Source organism: Leucoraja erinacea, chromosome 6 (genome assembly GCF_028641065.1).
Source record: "Leucoraja erinacea ecotype New England chromosome 6, Leri_hhj_1, whole genome shotgun sequence".
In the NCBI taxonomy this organism is placed as follows: Eukaryota; Metazoa; Chordata; class Chondrichthyes; order Rajiformes; family Rajidae; genus Leucoraja; species Leucoraja erinaceus.
Window position 1 is genome coordinate 59,893,222 of NC_073382.1, and position 14,787 is coordinate 59,908,008.

The 14,787-nt window shown below is 39.6% G+C and overlaps 1 protein-coding gene across 5 annotated transcripts in view; it reads right to left on the reverse strand.

Annotated features, from left to right (window-relative positions):
* Positions 1–14,787, reverse strand: part of tenm4 (teneurin transmembrane protein 4) — a 531,769-nt gene that overhangs the window by 61,571 nt on the left and 455,411 nt on the right. For 3 of the 5 annotated variants that reach the window (XM_055637189.1, XM_055637191.1, XM_055637187.1), the window contains 4 exons: positions 11,803–11,946; positions 9,547–9,796; positions 5,829–5,849; positions 400–632 (listed from right to left, as the gene is read on the reverse strand). In XM_055637189.1, the coding sequence (XP_055493164.1) occupies positions 400–632; positions 5,829–5,849; positions 9,547–9,796; positions 11,803–11,946 (648 nt within the window). The remainder of the gene's footprint in view (positions 1–399; positions 633–5,828; positions 5,850–9,546; positions 9,797–11,802; positions 11,947–14,787) is intronic. The other 2 variants (XM_055637190.1, XM_055637188.1) reach the window with 1 other exon arrangement.

Consider the following 14,787-nt stretch of genomic DNA (forward strand, 5'->3'; position numbering starts at 1 on the left):
ATGAGTCTCATCCCAGTCACTCCCTCATCTTCCCATTCCCATCGGGCAAGAGGTACAGAAGTGTGAAAACGTACACCTCCAGATTCAGGAACATTTAAATCTTCCCAGCTGCTATCAGGCAACTGAACCATCCTATAAACCAACTAGAGAGCGGTCCTGAGCTACCATCTATATCATTGGAGACCCTTGGACTATCTTTAATACGACTTTACTGGACTTTAACTTGCACTAAACGTAATTCACTTGATCATGTATCTGTACACTGGACGGCTCACATGTAATCGCATATAGTTGACTGGATAGTATGCAATGAAAATTGTTTCACTGTGCCTGTGGAACTACATGTGACAATAATCTAAACTAAATAAAATTGACTTAGCTAATTGGCTGGAAACTCACCTCTTGGACTAGTCAGAGTGGCTTCAGTTGCCTTTCCACCATCACCACACCGTGCTTCATCAAAAGGAAGGCATTGGTCTCCTGTCCCGGCCACTACCACTGCATTCTTCATGATGTCCTTGGCTCCATCAAGGGATTTTATTTTATAGACACGTCTTCTACTTGTATCAGACAGGTATAGTGACCCTGACACTGCATCCACTGAGAGGTAATACCTCTGTGCTAGGCTGGTACTAAAAAGAAATGAAAACACATTTTAAGCTTTAAGTTGTCTCCAGGTTTAAACAGAACATTTATGTATTTGTTCAACATAGAAATGGTCACAACAGAAGTTTGAATTTTGTCAACAATGTTTGTACTGATTGCTTAGTTTCCCAACTATCATTTGGTCTACTTTTCTTGTTTCCTCAACCCATTTTGTACACCAGAGCTACGGATGTAGATGTAATAGAGCAAGCAGCTAGTCTATTTCATTACTTCATATGATCATGGTTGTGGAACTACATTAAACCACTACAATTATGCTGTACAGCATATTAAGTATCTGAGCACACACAGCATTATGGAGTGGAGTGCTCTAAAGATTCACATTCTTCCAAAAGTAAAGATTTATCCTTGTGTTAGATGTGCATTTCGTTTGGACCTCAAGGGGTCCAAATGACAATTAAATGTATCTTGTATCTTGTATCTTGAATACCTAGGTGGCATTATTGGCCTGCCAAAGACATTGGGACATTCTGGAGTAATTGGAAAAAAAGCTATGTAAATGCTTTCCTTTTTATCCCCAAACCATGCACTGTGATCCGCATGGACTTCCCATATATTTCCATTGTTCTCTTGCCAGGAATTAATTTAATGAAACAATATTGCATCCCTTAGAAATATATCTTTTATAGGGATCAATATTATACATGTTATTTCAAATTCTATTTCAAATATAATACATTGCCTATAAGTCCTTCATAGGCTTATGCTTTAAGCCCCTTGCAATAAGTTCCAAAATACCATTCACTTTTCAATTACTGGCTGCACCTCCATGTAAACTGACTGATAATATGGAGGTTCAGCAAGTAGTGTTGGAATTACAGCCCCTCATTATACAAGTGGGCGACAGCACTACACCGCAGAGTTATTCAAGCATTTTGTGTCTATCTTCGGTATAAATTAGCTTGTTCAGTTGGTTTCTGTTAGTTATCTTCCTATCCACAATTATCCAAAACATTCTGGAGGATCAAATCCCATGTATCCATGGGAAGATAGTGGGAGGATGTGATGTGGGAGTGGAACTTTGAACTCAGAAGCAAATGGATGCTGTTGTGGGCAGGTTATTAGAATCTGGATCTGAAATTCTCTGTCAATCCATTGACATATGGAAGGTCCTGTGGGAAAGGAAGTTGGCCAATTTGATGATATTAATCCTTCATTAAACGAATCCTTCATTAATTCAACACCAGTTTGAATATTTAATCCAGGCGACATGGATATCTTGAGCTTCCAGAAGCAAACACAATGCCCAGGATCACCGATGGATGGGGTTTTAAATCTTCCCAGCTATAATCCCAGGAAAATAAATATTACTGTTTTATAGATGTCGTGAATAGCGTTTTCATAGAAGATTTGTTGTGCAGCAATACCATGAGATCCAGAGATCACTGGAAGCTTAGGTGCAGCAACCTCGAACCTCGGCTTCTTCTAGCTTATCTCAAACACTACACAAGGCGTATTGTATGAGGAGGTGCATCTCACAGACGACCACACTCCACATACAGGGTCAGAACATCAATGTCTCCAGAGATTATGACTGAGGATGGCAGACATATGCAACATCCTCAATGGACATTCCTTTGTCTCGGTTGCCATTGTGATCAGTCTTCAACATGCACGTGCCAACATTATCCTAGAACTCTGTGAGAGACATCTGTAAAGAGTCAGTCACTGACAGAATAGGTCAAGAAGGTAAGATTAGTGACCATAAGACCATAAGACACAGGAATAGAATTAAGCCATTTGGCCCATCAAGTTTGCTCCAGCATGCAATATGTTGATCTATCTATCTTTCCTTCCCAACCCCATTCACCTGCCTCTCACTGTAACCTTTGATGTCCTTACTAATCAAGAACCTATTGATGTCCACTTTAAAAATACACAATGAGGGGGCAATGAATTCCATAGATTCACAGCCCTCTGGCTAAATATATTCTTCCTCATCTCCCTTCTAAAGGTATGTCCTTTTATTCTGAGGTTTTGATCTCTGGTTCTATATTCTCCCACTAGTGGAAACATCTCTCCACATCCACTCTAACCAGACCATTCAATGAGGTCTCTCCTCGTCCTTCTAAACTCCTGGGAATCATTCTCGTAAACCTCCTCTGGACCCCTTCCAACACCAGCACATCCATCCTCACATATGAGGCCTAAAACTGCTCACAACTCTCCAAATGAGGTCTGTCCAGTGCCTTAAAAAGCCTCAGCATTAATCCATGTATTTATATTCTAGTCCTCTCAAAATGAATGGTAACATTGTACTTGCCTTACTACTGATTCAACCTGTGAATTACCTTTTGGGAATCTTGCATCAGCACTCACAAGTCCCTTTGCACTTCTGATTTCTGAATCCTCTCTGCATTTAGTAATAGTCTATGCCTTTACTCCCACTACCAAGTGCATGACTGTATGCATTGCTACGCTATATTCCATCTGCCACTTCTGTGCTCACTCTCTTAACCTGTCCTTCTCCCTGCACCCTGCCCCCCCCCCCCCCCCCCCCCCCCCCCCCCCCCCACGACCTTCGTATCAACTGCAAACTTGGCCATAAAGCTACTGGAACCATGCTCTCCACATCCAATCTATCTAGGCCAATCCAGTGGGTAATTAGATGCTGTGAGTGGCATAACCCAAATGCTAGGACCTGCAGCTCTCATTAGCTACCTGGTGTTGGAGGATCATCTTTTGTATTCATGGGGTGATAAATATATCCCCAGAACCATTTGGGAGTTTTTTGTTATCTGGGCGGCCATGGTGGCGCAGCGGTAGAGTTGCTGCCTTACAGCGCTTGCAGTGCTGGAGACCCGGGTTCGACCCCGACTACGGGTGCTATCTGTAGGGAGTCTGTACATTCTCCCTGTGACCGTGTAGGTTTTCTCCGAGATTTTCGGTTTCCTCCCACACTCCAAAGAAGTACAACTTTATAGGTTAATTGGATTGGTGTATATGTAAATTGTCCCCAGCGTGTGTAGGATAGTGTTAATGTGCGGGGATCGCTGGTCGATGCCGACTTGGTGGGCCAAAGGGCCTGTTTCCGTGCTGTATCTCTAAAACTAGAACTAAAACTAAATTGTAAATGGTTCCATTTTGTTAACACATAATTGTTTTGCAATTATAGGGAGTTGTTTATCCAATTCCAATGCACAGGAAGGTAAGAGGCTGTGGAGATTGGTGGACGCATTCAGGTCTGTCACATGCACACTCTTCCCATTCAGTGCAAGCCTCTACATGAGGCGCTGCCTCAAGAAGGCGGCATTTATCATCAAGGATCCCCACCATCCTGGTCATGCCCTCTCCATGCTTCTTCCATCAGGCAGGGGGTACAAGAACCTGAAGTTGCACACCACCACGTTCAGGAACATTTACTTTTGTATAACTATCGGGTTTTTGAACCAAACTGCAGAATCGTATTATGTAGGAAGGAACTGCAGATGCTGGTTGACACCCAAGATAATCACAAAATGCTGGAGTAACTCAGTGGGACAGGCAGCATCTCTGGAGAGAAGGAATGGGTGATGTTTTGAGTTGAGACCCTTCTTCAAACTGAGAATCCTATTGCTATCTTGGCAGCAGAACATAATGGTCCACCATGCACTACCGTGGACTTGTTTTTCTTTTCCTAATTATGTTTTTGCGCTAATGTCTTGGTTTTACTTTGCAATCTTTAATTTTGAAATTGGATGTATAATGTTTTTGTGTGTTTGGCTGAGTCAATGTGCCTGTCTGTGATGCTGCAGCAAGCAAGCTTTTGTACCTTTATCTCACCATTTACTTGTGCTTATGATAATAAAGTCGACTTGACTTCACACCCAGTGTTCACTGACAAACTGCTCAAGTCCTTGCCTCCAGCTTCACTTCTCAGCTCCATTCAGGATACTTCCCCTGCTCCCACCTTAATTTTCCAGGCTGCAGCCATCAATCTCCTCCTGTACTTAAGCACCTTATGTGTACTTATCAGTCAGCCCAATAAACGAAAACATTCTTGACTTTAATGTTTCGAGTATTTTATTTGCCACCAGTTTCCAGTAACCTTGAGAATATGTTCAATTTCATTTAGAATTTAATTTTATTGGACGCTGGCAACCATTTTTATGAGGAACCAAAATATTTAAACTGCAAGAACCACAATTCCAAGATGTGAATTTTTGCTAAAAACAAAGGATGTTCTGTCCTTCCCCAGTTTCCAGCTCCAACTGGTTAATTTCATTAGTTTCTAGGTACAAAACTAGATGGATTTTCATTTCAGAGAAAAATCTACTGAAGGCCATCTTGTATGTGAAGTATGTTGCCAAAGAGCCACATTTGATTAATCAACATTTTATTGGATGATATTGATATCGCAAGGGCAAACGCTTCCTAATCAGAATTCTCAAATCAATATTCAGTGAAGAAAAGGAATGAACAGTTTTGTTGTCCATTCTGATGGATCTGTCAATCTTAATGGAACAGACAATACATTCACTTTCCTCAAAAATAAAAACGAATTTGTGGATCAAAATAATAATCCTTCTTGTTCCGATGGCGGAATGCTCTTAAATTAAATGTTATTTCCATGATGGGTCTCATTCTTCCCACTTCAATTTAATTGTTTTGATAGTGTGAAATATTTGCATTTAACTCGTCTTCACTGCACCAGAAACATCAGTGTTTCCTCCTAAGATTTCCCAAGACAATGTAATCCGGTACTCTTGCATGAAGATAGCTTCTTATGAAGTCAAAAAAAAATGTTAATGACTTTCAATGATATGAAATGCCACTTCAGTGTCTAACACAGCTGGGTTCACTTCCAGGCTACTGCTGAGTGTTGAGTGTGAGACAATAACAATATAGATATTGACTGGAATTCACATCTTCATACTATTTGATTCTCTGTAGACTATTTTAGCTTCATATCTGAGTACCTTGACCTTCAAAGATGCCAACGCCAATATAGCGTGGTAAGAAATACTCCATTTATATTCATTTTCCAATGATATGCCAAATGATGGATGGCTACAGCAGTATTATCTGATTTTTGCTCAACTACACAACAGTTCCACTCTACCTACCATTATCACATTGTAAGAACCGCAACTAACTTCACACTTGACTGTTGCTTAAAATGTTTCCAAAAAACAAATAATTCACTTTTCAACAGAATTAAGTAATATATGTAATTCCCTTACCTGTGCCTATAATCTTTATTTCTGATAGAGAGCATTTACAGAAGAGATAGAAAAAAGATTCAATATTAGTTTTGGAGAAAATTGTGTGTAATAAAGAATATTGACAACCAAAACAGTTTACCAACGATCAGATCATGAGATTAAACAAAACATTTGTAAATGGGGAATGAAAAAGAAAAGCTTTTAGATTTTCAACATGTCAGCAATATCGCCTCCTGCCATTTTATTACATTCTGTCAAGAAGCACTTTACTTGAAAAAAAGTTAACTTTGGTAGCTGCTCACATTTTACTTCAGAGGCAGGCTCAGTTTATTCCGTTACTCATGAATAATGCTTTGCTGTTTCTATATCCCAATGGCACTGATTTAATAAGATAGATTGAGGGGTTGTTAGCAAAACGTATGTGTGGTGAGAGTTGACTGCCAGTCGTATTTACCTTCTGTGCAATCATTTTCATCATAGCCAAATTCTTCCAGAGAAAAAGTAACATATTTGGACAAAAAGTTTACAAACCACAATCATAGCTATATTGACTATACTCTGATATACTCTCCAGTTTTATATTAAACTTCGGTAAATTACCCTTTTTGATCTAGTTATTTTCAAAAGTAAAGAGTAAATATTAGCTAAAGATTGACGGAAAGTGTGGAAGTAACTCAGCGGGTCAGGCAGCATCTCTGGAGAACATGGATAGGTCACAATTTGTGTCAGGTTCAAATAATAGTTATTGTGTGATTTTGTTAAGGATGCCCACCCTACTTGTCACCCGTTAAGGGATTTCACTAGCAGTATGACAAACAGCTACATCATTTTATTCTTAAGTGAATTGCTGTATCTTCATGGTATTGTAATAATGGGTTCCATAATTAATGGCACTTATTACACTCAAATAAATTGAAGTACTTGAGTTTACTGTATGTACCCAAATGCCAAGGATTTATTAACTTTCACCTTGAGATGTAAAGTCAGTGTATGCAGTGTTATTCAGATACAGTATAGCTAGATAACCATTAACAATTGCTGGCAGTGCATGTTAAACATTCTCATCCAGAATATTGGACAGACTGCTCACCAAAGTAACACAAATAGTGTTTTAGCAATTGTCAAGAAATAAGTCAGTGACGAATATACTTCCGCTTTTGGGATATGCTTGCATTAAATTCAGAGCCCTGCAAGATTTAGCTGCTTTATATTTTGGGCCAGATCTGAATTATAAATCAAAATGAAATAATTTAATGTGGTTTCAATTAAATTTAATTCAGTAATTTGTTGGCTACAACCAACCATAGCAATACTTAGAATGTCAATACTGGATCATTCTGCTTATAAATATCTGATCTGAACTCTGAGCTAGTCATGCAATTAATTAAATGTGGCTTCACTGCAGTCATTTAGAAATTGCCCCATTGGGAAAGTTAATATTGCGGGACCACCAGGTGGCGCTATACAAGGGCAGCCTCACCAACGGTCTGTCTCGTCCTTTTCTTCTTTTGTTGTTTTTAGTCTGGTGTTAAATATATGTTTTAATGTATCTTTCGTTGTGTATTATGTGGGGGGTGGGGGTGTTGGGGAAACATTTTTATCTCTTTCCTCGACAGAGATGAGACTTTTTCCGTATAGTATCACCGTCCGCACTGCGGCCTAACATCGTGGAGCTGGCGGCCCCTTCCTGGGGATCGACTTCGGGAGCTCCAATCGCGGGAGCCTGCGGACTTAACATCGTGGAGCTCGCGGTCCCTTGGTTAGGGACCGACTTTGGGAGCTCCAAGCCACAGGAGCTTCGACCGTCCCAATCGCAGGAACTTTGATCGCCTCGACGCGGGAGCTTCGATCGCCCCAACTGCGAATGATTCGACTGTCCCGACCGTGGGAGAAAAGGAGGGAAGATGATAATATGTTATTGCCTTCCATCACAGTGCGCTGTGGTGGATGTTTATGTTAATTTTTATGTAGTTGTGGGTCTTGTTGCTTTTTTGGTATGACTGTAAAGCAAATCAAATTCATTGTCTTTTTTTTACATACTTGACTAATAAATTAATTTTGAAAATAGTGTCAATGTACAATGTAAAATGGAAACATTAGTTAAGTAAAAATCTAATTGATGCAGAATGTATAAATTTTAAACCTAACTTTGAAAAATGTAAAAAGCCTTGAAACTATCTGCACTTTCAATTATCTTTTGTTGTTTATTGTATAATAGCTTCTGGATTTCCTGTCACGCTATAATGGAAACCAGTTTTCCTGTTTCTCATGTGCCTGTTAAAAAATTGGCTTCAGATTATATGTTCACCTGCACATGAAAAATGTAAAGAAAAATATAGATAAAATATGTCACCTGATGTGTATTGCTGTGAAAAAAGTAATGGATATGTGGTAATTAAATGTATTTAATGTTTTCAGGCAACCAATATTTATCCACCCGAGCATCTTGTTTGGAAGTTCTGTCTTTGAGCAACAAATTCTCATTCCTTTCCCTAAACTGTGGAGGTGACCTATAAATATTGTAGTGGTCCTAATATTCATTCAAACTTCTGGCTACCACAAGATAGCTCTCGCAGACCAAGTTCCAAAAGAATAACAGGGAGATTTATAAATGTGATCCAGTTTAAAGAAATAGAGCGAAGCCTGAAGATTTTTTTTTTTCTTAAATTAACATGTGGTGTGGTCTTTGTGTTACACACCAGAATAAAAAGAGTATTCACAATCCCCCCCGGTGCTAATAAAACATTAATAAATGTGGGATGACACAGTGGTGCACTTGCTAGAGCTGCTGCCTCACAACACCAGAGACCCGGATTTGATCCTGACTTTGGGTGCTGTCAGTGTGGAGTTTGCACGTTCTTCCTATGACCATGTGGGTTTCCTCTCACATCCCATCGTCTGCTGTAAAATTGTGTGGGGAATGGATGTGAAAGTGGGATAACATGGAACTAGTGTGAAGGATGATCGGCGTGGACTCGGTGGGCTGATGGGCATATTTCTATAGTACTTTTAAACTAAATAGAGAGAACAGTATTTAAGCTTTAAACTGATTTTCATTTTTCTTACACTTCATTTTCTTCAGTTTTTCTAAACAGTTACCAAAATAAGCATATAAAGACGTGATCCTTAATCCTCCGTTAGATTTCTCATGAGCCTAAAGCCCCCAATTTTTTCTCCATTTTGATTTCCTGCATTGTCAGGTTGACTTTGCTTAATATAGAAACTAAAGCCCCTGTCCCACTTTCCCGAGTTACTCACGAATTCTCCCGAGTTTTCCCCTCGTTTCAAACTTGGAGAATGTCTGTAGCGAGTCCGTAGCGAGTCCGTAGGAGGCCTTAGGTGTCCGTAGATATTCTGTAGCGGCTCGTAATTCCAGCCGTAGGTACTCGGGGCATCAGGTAAGTCGGGACATTTTCTCAACATGTTGAACTATGTCCATGAGTAAAAAAAATAGCACCGAGGACCTACAGCTGGCTATTACCGTAATTCTCCAAGTTTGAATCAAGGTGAAAACCCGGGAGAATTCGTGAGTAACTCGGGAAAGTGGGACAGGGGCTCAACACAAACATATTCCTCATATTTTTGATACAATGTTCATCCACAGGTTCATGATACAGGTTCATCCACATTGCTGCTATTATTAAAACATTCTCACATGAATTTTAACTCTATTTCTGTGACAGATTAATATCGGCAAGTTCACCTAAATTAGTCTGGGTACATAAAATTGCCTTACCGTAACTCCAATATACTTGTAACATTGCCTGAAGGATATATCCGGCGAATGAAATTAAAATCACCAACGTATATGCTGCCATCTGATCCACAAGCCAAAGCAAACGGTGCCAGGAGTTTGTTACCAGCTGCAAGCCCATTGCAGCTTGGACAAGAAATACTACGTTGTCGACCATTTCCCATAATACTTCCAATTATTGGTGGCTGCTGGGATATAAAATTGTTTTCCCCATTTCCCTTGTGCAAAATACCTGCAATAAAAAAACTGCCAGTTAATATTTAAGATTTAGCTAAGTGGAGGACAAGAAATTCAATTAAAGTAGAGCACACATTTAACCTATGTCACATCTATATAACAATTAATATTTATTCTTACAACTGTGTTCGGTTTGACACCTTTGCATAATTTCCACTGTTTTCCTTATCAGAACTGGTGTTATTGTACAAACAAGAAATTCTTCATGACATACACTAAAGATCTTAAATATAAATGCACAAAGGTAAAAGGATTGAAATAAAAACAAATCAATCAGTATTAAAAACACAGGACAATGTTGCATGTAGACAAAAATGCTGGAGAAACTCAGCGGGTGAGACAGCATCTATGGAGCGAAGGAAATAGGCAACGTTTCGGGTCAAAACCCTTCTTTGCAAACGTCTGAAGAAGGGTTTCGACCCGAAACGTTGCCTATTTCCTTTGCTCCATAGATGCTGCCTCACCCGAGTTTCTCCAGCATTTTTGTCTACCTTCGATTTTCCAGCATCTGCAGTTCCTTCTTAAACATAATGTTGCAGGTACTGATTATGCAGGAGCCATTTATGTTTAGGCTAGCTACTGTTGGCATATTATATTATTTTATCTAAATATATCTTGCCGTATTATTCCAGGCATAGGGGGGCGGTCATTAGATGCGCAGAGGGGTGTATATATATATGTGCATAGTGGACTGGGAGTGATCAGACCAGGCACAGGGGTGGAGAGTACACAGTTCTCACCAGATCGACGAGAACAGAAGGCTACAATTTGTATGCAGAATAAAGAAAACCTGGTACATTCATCTCTTTGTTTGTACAACTACTTCAATAACCAATTAAACTGGAAATAATGACTGGTGGATCTGTTCTGTTTGGTCTGCGTAAGATCACTCGTACTTTCCTGTGTAGTAATGGCAAAGGAACGTTGGACACTGAAAAAGTTAGAAATTTGCCATTACAGATTGCATTGCACTTGTGTCTGACTTGTGCAATTCTGTTTGTACTTTGCTGTGAGTTTCCAAATTAACTTAAGGAGAATCCATTTCAGTGCTGTAGGGTTATGTGGCTTAAATTTAAATTTGTTGATTTTTTGGCACTAAGTGCAAAACAGACTTTTATAATATTATGGTCTTGTTCTTGTTATTGGGTGAGCTCAGGATCTTTTAAATTTTAATTTGGTCCAGTCTTGGATGCGGTGAAGGGAATTTAGCTGCTAAACTGCTGACTTAGTAGATGACCATGGCTTCTGATTCTCATAACCACAGGAAAATATTACCTTTCTTTCTTGCTTTAGAACCAACAACCTTTACAAAGATGAGCCATTCATTTATAAAGATCCTTTCATCAATACCGCAAAGTCAAAGCCAGCAGCACACTGGGTTGATACGGATATATCACTGGGAGACAGACACCTGCCCAAACATTCAGCCTCACTCTCTCTCAGTGTTAAATTGTGGAAGAGTGACACTGAGTGGAATCACACCACCCCCAATTGCTGCACACTTTCGCCAAAACTGAGGGCTGAACAAAACATTTGTCCTTACATGAGCCTGTTTTATGGTTAAAAATAGAGAAATAAAATCAACAGGAATAAAAGAGCTTCACGAACATCTGTCCATAGATCAGACCATTTAATGTTTATAATGATCTTTCCAGAGAAAATACCTTGACAACATAGCCGTTGTTTAAGAAGGAACTGCAGATGCTGGAAAATCGAAGGTAGACAAAAATGCTGGAGAAGCTCAGCGGGTGAGGCAGCATCTATGGAGCGAAGGAAATGGGCAACGTTTCGGGTCGAGACCCTTCTTCAGACCTTCATTTTTGTCAAGATAGCCTCTCACTATACATGACAGAGACAGATCTATGTACATATTTGCCTTTTTTATTTCAGATAAATCGTATTTGAAATGTTTCATTTTATGTTTTATTTCACATGAATCTTATTAAATGAACAAAGAGGAGACTTTTCTTCCAATGCAGTGAGTACTATGTATTCACTTACTGCTTTGTACGTTGAGAGCATGATGTTTGTCTATGGTCCATCCACCCAGGTGAGATGCAGCTATCTCATAGCCTTGCACAATAGCAGTACGCTTCTCCCAGAGTATCAGGTCAGGACATGATTCATATTCATAACCCACAGATACTGCAAGGGCACAATTGAATATAGGTTAAACAAAACCATCAAGCTCTTAAACCACCCCGCACATCCCAAATCTCAGCACTGAATCACAACAGTCTTTACACCACCAGTGCTTCATGTATTTTGGTTTTTGCACTATCATGCTCCAGCTTTCATAGTTGTTCAGCACGGACTTGTAGGGCCGAGATGGCCTGTTTCCGTGCTGTAATTGTTATATGGTTATATGGTTAATAATTAATAATTTATAGTATATTTGTTTTTGTTGTAGTTGCATCTAACTTGCCTGAAAGTATGAATGTTATCATTCTGGTGCAATATTAGAAATAAACACTCTTGCTTCTTGACTGACAAACAGCACGTTACGTAGACATAAGACACTATAGATATCCAATTCTTTAACAAAAAAAGGAAAGTGCTGGAGGAACAGGTCAGACAGCATCAGTGGAGGGAATGGACAGATGACGTTGTGAGTTGGGACAGTTCAAGTCAAGTCAAGTTTATTCGTCACATACACATACGAGATGTGCAGTGAAATGAAAAGTGGCAATGCTCGCGGACTTTGTGCAAAAAGACAAACAAACAAACAACCAAACAAACTATAAACACAATCACATATTCTTTTACATATTAAATATGTAAATCTTCAGATTGACGGTGTAGGGAGGAGAAAGCTGGAAAAGAGAGGTGGGAGTGGGGCAAAGTGGCAAGCGATAGGTGGAAAGGGACACAGGAATGAGGCAGGTCGTGCGATATTACATGAAATTGGAGCAGTCAATGTTCATACCATGGGTTGGAAGCATACATAAGTAGAATATGAGATGATGTTCTTCCACTTTACTCTCTGGCAATGGACAAGACCAAGTTTAAAAAGGTCAGCATGGGAATGGGAAAGGGAGTTGAAATGGTTAGCAACTGGGAGATCCAGTAGGCCTTGGCAGATGTCTGCAAGTGTTTGGCAAAACGCTCGCCTGGACCATGTTTTGTCTCATCTCCCAGCACCGCAGTCACCCTGCTCCTTTCCCCTCCTCCGTTTGCTCACTTCCCTTCCCCGAGTCCCATATTTCCCTTTAATCCCCCTCCCGACCCTTTCCACCAATAATCCTTTTAACAATTCACTCCTTCTCTTCTTTCCTTATCTTGACGCCCATGTGTCTCTTTTTTACCTCTCACCTTGTCACTATCTCCACCCATCTGCCGATCAACCACCTCATTTGTATCAACCCATCATTTGTATCAGCCCACTCCTCCCTCTTTTTCAGCTCCCCCACCCCCTGCTCCAACAATCAGAAGAAGGACCCTGACCTGAAATGTCATCTGTCCATAAATTATGAAAAGACCCATTCTTACCAATCTATTTAATCACTTATTTTGTAAATTTACCCATTAAAACATCAGGAAAGCACTTTGATGTAATTGGAACATATGCTGCATTAAACCAATATCTACCCAGCCTTTCACCTTGGGAGATCCAAGTGTGAATTTGACTCAGACATGAGGATAAAGGTCACCTTTCAACAAATAACTATTAAAGGCTGTTCTTGAAGCAAGGTTTAGCACACGCTTTTCACAATATCAATTCCTCTGTATGTGACTGAACATGTAAAGCACTTCATTAACACAAAAATAGTTAACGAGGCACATACGTGTCAGTATTCAATACTAGTAAATTTAAATCTGTACACCCATGGGTAATAAAAATGTTAACCTCAAACCCAGTTCCAACTTCCCCAGTTTTGAATTTAACTCAGGAAGGTATGACAAGGGTTGTTGGCTGTCAAAATGGCCACTATCAGGAGGCAAGTTGGTTGGCAAAATCCCGTAAGGGAACCACATATCTCTGATTCAGGAGACCTTTTGATTTTTGCTGAAGATAGACACAAAGTGCTGGAGTAACTCAGCAGGTCAGGCAGCATCTCTGGAGAAAAGGGGATGGGTGACATTTTGCTCACTGATTCAGGATTTCTTTCAGGGTTTGAAAATCTCCACAAGCGGAAGTAATCAGAGAGGCTTGAACCACAAGTCATTTTCTGCATTATTTGTTGATTGAAAAAGGAGTGCATCTTCTGTTCACAGAAAATGAATGTCTTCATGAGCGCTGACTTTGTTTCCATCCCTGGCTCACCCACAATGTCTGATTCTACAAGACACCTGCAGTTAATTTCTACATTCCTTCTCCAGAAATCCTTTCCTGTTTTCCTTCTCGGCCACAAATAAATGTTGAACCTCTTGCATCTCCAAGCATTCCATTTTGCCTGACTTATGGCAATTAAAAAAAATATTTACATAATGACTACCATGAAAAGTTACTGGGAAATTATTGATGCCAATATTAATGCATAAGTAGTTCCTGGGTTCTCAACATTTCCTTGCTTTCTGCTTTGAAGGGAGGCTCTAATTCATTTACAAATACCAAGTTAAAAGTTGAAAGTTGAGAGAATGTAGGTTTGTGCCAACTTTGCACATAGTGAATGAATGAATGAATGAATATGTTTATTGGTCAAGTATTCACATACAAGGAATTTGCCTTGGTGCTCCGCCTGCAAGTGACAACATGACATACCGTGACAGTTAGGAATTACACATAAAACATTAAACATAAAACATTATCGATTATAGGATTATAGTATTGTAATGCCAACAGATTCTATCCTAAACCAATATATTCAGAATCTGGAGTTGTGTTCTATCTGTAACTATGCTGCAACCCTTTGAGATTAGCATCCTTTTGTATTGAGTTGTGGTTGAAAGGAGTAACTGTTAAAAACCCACTATTAATGTTTGCCTACCAGCATTAGGAGTTTATACAGAAGTTCTCTCTTTGAATTCACGAGTGAATAATATTTT